Source organism: Triticum aestivum, chromosome 7B, assembly GCF_018294505.1.
Source record: "Triticum aestivum cultivar Chinese Spring chromosome 7B, IWGSC CS RefSeq v2.1, whole genome shotgun sequence".
NCBI lineage: Eukaryota > Viridiplantae > Streptophyta > Magnoliopsida > Poales > Poaceae > Triticum > Triticum aestivum.
In genome coordinates, this window is record NC_057813.1 from 335,654,658 (window position 1) to 335,661,098 (window position 6,441).

At 53.8% G+C, this 6,441-nt stretch overlaps 1 protein-coding gene across 1 annotated transcript; it reads right to left on the reverse strand.

Annotated features, from left to right (window-relative positions):
* Window positions 1-3,479: 3,479 nt before the first annotated feature.
* LOC123157938 (dnaJ homolog subfamily B member 4) lies at window positions 3,480-5,853 on the reverse strand. The gene is made up of 3 exons (XM_044576116.1): window positions 5,230-5,853; window positions 4,354-4,769; window positions 3,480-4,191 (listed from the first exon to the last, which is right to left on the reverse strand). The coding sequence occupies exons 1-3, from the start codon at window positions 5,395-5,397 to the stop codon at window positions 3,735-3,737; spliced, it is 1,041 nt and encodes a 346-aa protein (XP_044432051.1). The 5' UTR covers window positions 5,398-5,853; the 3' UTR covers window positions 3,480-3,734.
* Window positions 5,854-6,441: the final 588 nt, after the last annotated feature.

A 6,441-nucleotide genomic window follows, 5' to 3' on the forward strand; every position in this document is an offset into this window, starting at 1 on the left:
CCCTCCGGCTCGCGCCGCGTCTCGGCGAGCTTATCTCCACCAATCAGAGCGCCTTCATTGCTGGCCGTAGCATCCACGACAACTTCATGCTTGTCCAACAGACTGCCAGGCAGCTCCACACTCTTCGCCTACCGCGCGTTCTTCTCAAGCTGGACATCGCGCACGCTTTCGACTCAGTTTCCTGGCCCTTCCTCCTTGAGGTCCTGCAGCACCTGGGGTTCGGGCCTCGATGGCGCAACTGGATCTCCATCCTCCTCTCCACGGCTAGCACCAAGGTGCTCATCAACGGGCTCCCGGGACCACCGATCCGTCATTGCAAGGGGCTTCGCCAGGGCGACCCCGTGTCCCCGATGCTCTTCGTGATCGTCATCGACGTCCTCAACCGTCTCTTCCAGCGTGCCACCTCTCTGGGCCTCCTGCAACGGCTCACTGATCGTCACATGGCCTCCAGCCTCTCCCTCTACGCGGACGACGTCGTGCTCTTCTGCCATCCCGACGCGTGCGACCTCTCCGCGGTGCGCCACATTCTCGGGCTATTCGGCACCGCCTCGGGCCTCCGCACCAACCTCGACAAATGCACGGCCTTGCCCATCCAATGCCCTCTTGAGGTCCGGGACTCCATCTCCAACCACTTCCCGTGCCCGATCGGCGAGTTCCCCGCCAAGTACCTCGGCCTCCCGCTCTCCATTCGCAAGATCACCGCCTCCTCCCTCCAACCCTTCGTCGAGAGGCTGGAGAAGAAGCTTTCCCCATGGTGGGCGTCTATGCTGTCCCGCGGCGAGCGGTTGGCCCTCATCCGACATGTGTTCTGTGCGATGCCCACCCACATTCTGATCGCCATGTCGTTGCACTCTTCCATCCTCCATCAGGTGAATCGCCTCGTCCGTGCTTTCCTCTGGCAAGGACGCAAGACCACCAATGGAGGGCACTGCCTCGTCAGCTGGGCCAAGGTCTGCCGCCCCTGGCCTACGGGGGCCTTGGCATCCCCGATCTGCAGTGTTCTGCCCATGCCTTGCAAGCCCGCTGGCTCTGGCTGCGCAAGACGGACCCCTCCCGCCCCTGGCAGCACCTACACATCCCATGCAACCCGGCTGTTCAGGCCATCTTTCGCGCCTCCACATCTTGGTAGATTGGCGACGGCAATTCCTGCCTTTTCTGGGATGACCACTGGATCGACGGGCTCTTCGTCGCCGAGCTGGCCCCGCTCCTCCATGCCCTCGTCCCCCGCCGTATCCGCAAGGCTCGCACCGTTGCCGCGGGCTTGCCCTCCCGTGCCTGGATCCAGGACGTGCGCGGGCACCTTTCCCCCGAGGCTTTGGTGCAATATGTCCTCCTCTGGGCGCGGCTCCAGCAGGTCACTCTCTCCGACGAGTCAGACGTCCTCACCTGGCGCTGGACCACGAACGGCGTGTACTCCGCCAAGTCCTGTTACAAAGCGCTCTTCGCCGGCTCCACGATCGAGCCTTCCTGGCGCCTCACCTGGAAGTCTTGGGCACCCCTCCGCATCAAGGTCTTCCTTTGGCTCGCCTTTCAGGGGCGCTGCTGGACCGCCGATCGCCTCGCTCGGCGTGGCCTCACGCACGCCCCGCTCTGCCTTCTTTGCGACCAGGAGCCAGAGACCATGACACACTTACTCGTGGGCTGCGTCTTTTCCAGACAAACCTGGCACGAGGTTCTCTCCTGGCTGCGAATCACCGACATGCCGCTCCCTTGCCCCGGGACGTGCTTCCGCGACTGGTTCTCCCAGTCCGTGCAGGACGCCCCCACCGCCCTTCGCCGCGGCCTCGCCTCGCTCATCATCCTTACTGCATGGCGCATCTGGAAGACACGAAATGCATGCGTCTTCGATGGAGCCTCTCCCTCCATTCCGCTCATAGTCAATGACATCAAGGAGGACGCCCGCAGCTGGGCCACCGCCGGAGCCAAGGGGCTCAGCAATCTGCTCCCACCTACGTAGTTCCCCTCTAGGGGGCGCGCATCCCCCCTTCTCTATGTATGCGCCGATGTAGCCCTCGCTCATGCCTTTGGTGTACGTGCTTGCGATGCTACCCCTGTACATGCTACCGTTCTTTCCCCCTATCTATGCAATGATACGCAAGGCTTTTGCGTATTCGCGAAAAAATATATTTTAAAGTGTAGATTAACTCATTTTGCTCCATATGTAGTCCGCATTGATATCTCTAGAAAGACTTATACTAGTATTTAATAACGGAGGGAGTAGATGATTTGGAAGTATGCAAAGTGGATAGGTGGTACTTGTTACATATAAATAAGTATATACTGAGGGAAGCGTGTCGTGCGCGACGTAGTCGATACGGTGCTTGTCGAGGAGCTCCTGGTTGATAATCCAGGGAGCATCAGGTATGACTTGGTCGACCCACCTTCAATAAGATTCATAACAGAATGTAAGAGTAAGAAAAATTGCATTGCATTTGTTATGGCGCTGCTAGAAGGAGGACGCGAGAGGGCCGGCGGGGGCCTTTTGCCCATGGGCAGGCAAGAGGGAAGGGATTTCCTTCTTAATTCTTACTTGATTAGATTGATACATCTTCCAAGCAAGGCTTACTTGACCTCTAAGCAAGCGACCCTTATCTCTAATTAACCCTAAGACTAATGGGCCCGTTAGGCCCATTAGGTACTCTAACAGCATTGCTAAAAAGGACGAGATTTTGAGCCAAAAAAAAAAGAGTGAGATAAAATGCTTGCAATGGCGAAGCGATTCGTAGCGCTCCTCCTCGGTCATGACTGTCTTGCCCTTGTACCACTGCGTGACCTCGTCGCTGCAGCAGCCCACCAGCAAATAGGTGTTGGGGAATCTGAGGACAGAGACAAGAGTTCCAAACAAGGACATCATAATTCAGAACCGAAGGAGGTTTGCAACTGTGAAAGCAGGAAGGGGAGGAGAGCTCTCACGATTTCTTGGCCCGTTCGAGCGCGCGAGCATGGCCGAAGTGGAAGAGATCGTAGATGCCGTCGGCGTACACCCTGACAGCGACAGGCCGCTGTGTCCCCGGTGACGATGCCAACCGTCGCCGGCGGCTCCTGGCCCTGGCTTTCCCTTTCCTCCTCCGCTGGCTTCATCACCGCCGTTACCACGTGGAAACGGAGCCGCAAAATGCAACGGTTTCCTTTTCAGAGCGATGAGGCCACAATTCAAGCACGGCCATTGCTATTTACGGATACATAACAGATATGTAGTCCCAACGGTTTTTTCTTCTTTAACTTTGCATTTTTATTATCCTTTGTGAATTGCTTGTCATTATCATATTATTAGGGGGTTACAGTACATACGATCACACCTCATCAAACCTGTCAAGTTTCTCCTTGCATGAACTAGAAGACTCCAATCCTGGCAATCATGGTAAATTTGGCATTTGTTCATCAAACTACATAATAATTCACAAAACACATTAGAACTGAAAAAAATGCTTTCACTCTTTTACTTGCAACACATGATAATTCACAAAGGAAGGAGAAGATTGGAATTTGTACAATTTTCAAGGACTATTGAAATATGTGACTCAATAAGTGAACAAATTAGCATTACACCGTAATCTGTATGGAGTAGTCAACAATTACTATCGCTATTTCTTCAACAAAGGAGCAGATCAGGAATAAGTACCCGCAAACCAAAAGTAACTAGACATACAAGCCAACCAAAGAAGAACATCTGAATTAGTCTGCATTTCATGGACAACTATGGGAGAGCTGAATTTGCTTCCGGAACGTCATCATTACTGCTGAGGCTGCCCTCCCCCTCCAAGAACCTTCCTAATATTCTGCCGCTGCTCCGATGACAGTCTCTTCGGGAAATCAACATCGAACCTGATTCTCAAATTGCCTCTCCTCCCATTTTCTTTCACAATAGGCATCCCCTCCTTGGCGATTGCAAGCTCATATCCCGGTGTTACCACGTCTGTCAGCTTGATCACCAGGTCACGCCCGTCGAGGGTCTTCAGATTCACTGTGGTTCCTGCCAATGCATCCACCAGGTCGATCTTCTGGTATATCAGCAGGTCGTTGCCTTCCCTCGTGTACTCATCATGAGGCTTCTCGTCGATGACAAAGACGAGATCGGCGGCGAGCTGGTTCGGCTGCTCATTGCCCTTGTCCGGAAATGTGATCTTGGTCCCTTTCTTCCATCCGGGTTTTATATCGATTGTCAGAATCTCCGATTCAGTGCCTAGTTGCCTGTTCAAAAATGAGCAGGTAAGAAAAAGGTCATATGGGAGAAAATGAAATGGGTATGCATCAACCATCATGTTCTTGACATCTCCATCTGACTCCTGTATGGGGCCAGTTTGGAATGCAGGATAGAAATTCATGGAAATATCAGGGAATCAGTCCAATTACCCATTAGACCTGACAATGTTCCTGGATATCTTCATCTTGCGTGTCGAACCAGAGTATAGCTCTGGAAGCGTGCATGTAAGCTTCGTCTCCACGGGCGGTGGCTTCCGGGGCTGGCTAGAGCTGGCGCCGACAAGATCATTGTATGATCTGAATTTGCTCTCGGTGCCACCACCGAACCCACCAAAGGTGCCGGCGCCTTCTGTCTGGAACCTCATCGACTTGGCGCGCCCCATCCCCTCAAAAGGCTTGCTGCTGCCGAAGAACTCAGCAAAGACGTCCTCGGCATTCCGAGGATTGAAGCGGTGGTTGGTGGAGCCATTCATAGATGACGACGAGCTACCGGCGTCCGCGGAGGCCTTCAGGCCCTCCTCCCCATATTGATCATATATTGTCCTCTTCTGCGGATCACTCAGAACCTGAAAGACAGTAGATGTTGGTCATAAAAGAACTCCAGCAACCTGCGCAAGCATTACTTTGAAGCATCACCGTAAAACTTGTAAACATTTTAATCATAGTAGTACAATTCTTGCAAACAGATTAGCAGGCAGGCATAATATCTAGTATATTTGTGTGTGCAAAAATCAAGATTGATATTGGTCATAAAATCCAGCGATTTGAGCAGAATTATCTTAGACAGTTGACACGCTAACATTTTTATTATCGTAAGTAGGATTCTTGCTATCAGATTAGCATTTTTTTTGTGTGTGAAAAAGTCAAGATTGACATAACAAACGACACATAACGCCCATAAAACTGACATGGCTGCAACGCTTTGTAGATCGCAGTCGAAACAGATAGTACTATGATGGTTGCAAGCGGCATTTGTAAGAAGGATTAAAATGGGAGAGCAAATGGGTTTGATTAGAATAGCAGTACCTCGTAGGCCTCGGAGATCTTCTTGAACTTGGCCTCGGCCTCTGCCTTGTTGTCGCCGGGGTTCTTGTCGGGGTGCCACTTCATGGCCAGCCGGCGGTACGACTTCTTGAGGTCGTCCTCCGTGGCGCTCCGGTTGACCTTGAGCACGCTGTAGTAATCCAGCCCCATCTTCCCCAACGCTCATGCCAAGAAGAACAAGGACGGACAGGAACGCACGCCGACGACCTCCCGTAACGGATCCGCACGGCGCCAACGAACTCCGACCCGCCCGGAACAAATGCGTGGAACTGGACACGATTCAGAGCAGGAGCGGCAATGGGAGGGAGGATAGCAGCGTCCCACTTTCCGTTCCGGTATTTGTTTTATCCAAATCCGATGGAAGCAGCCAAGATACCCGGCCAAACCAGCAGCGCCAAACGGGATCGAATTGGAAGGGGTCAAGGGGAGTTTGCGGGGAGGGAGAAGAAGAGACAAAGCGGTGTAGGAGATCTTGGAAGGAGGAAGAGGAGGAGGAGGAGGAGGTGGTGGCGGGGATGGAAGGGACGACGACGACAGCGAGAGAGAGGGGGGATGAAAGAGACAGACAGGGGGGAGACGCGTTGCGGCATTATTGGCCCTGATGCTCTCCGCCCAAATCTTCTTCCTTTCCGTGCTTTTTTGCCTTGCGGGAAGTAGCTACGCGCCATCCGCGGGCGGCGTATCACGTGGGGCCGCCATGTGGGCCAGACCAATCCACCTGGCTCCCGTTTATTCGTTGGGTGGTAGGAAGCCTTTGTTTGGTTGCTTCTAAGTGGATGCTATTTTTAAAGGCCCCCGCTACGCGTCCGCCGGCGGATGTGTTAGAAACATTCGCCGTCCGGAGAACCGTTGGATTAGACATCTGACAGCCGTCGGATGCAACCATCGCCCGCAACTGACCAGGTCATTATTTCCTGCAACAACCTTTCTGTTTCAGAAACCGCCGTCCACCAGGCACAGCTCCGCCAGCGCGGCGGCAGTCGCCACCACCGCAAAAATTGCTGCCACCGGCGCGCGGGGGCACCTAGTCCTTCAACACAAAAATCCTGCAACAACATGACGCACCACATCGCGCGGCAGATGCCGGGATCCGACGCAGATCGAGCTCGTCGGGGCCGCCTCTTCGAGAACAATTGCGGCCATCGTTCTCAGCTCCGACCACGGTCGCGGGGCTTCCTCCACGAGCTGGAGTAT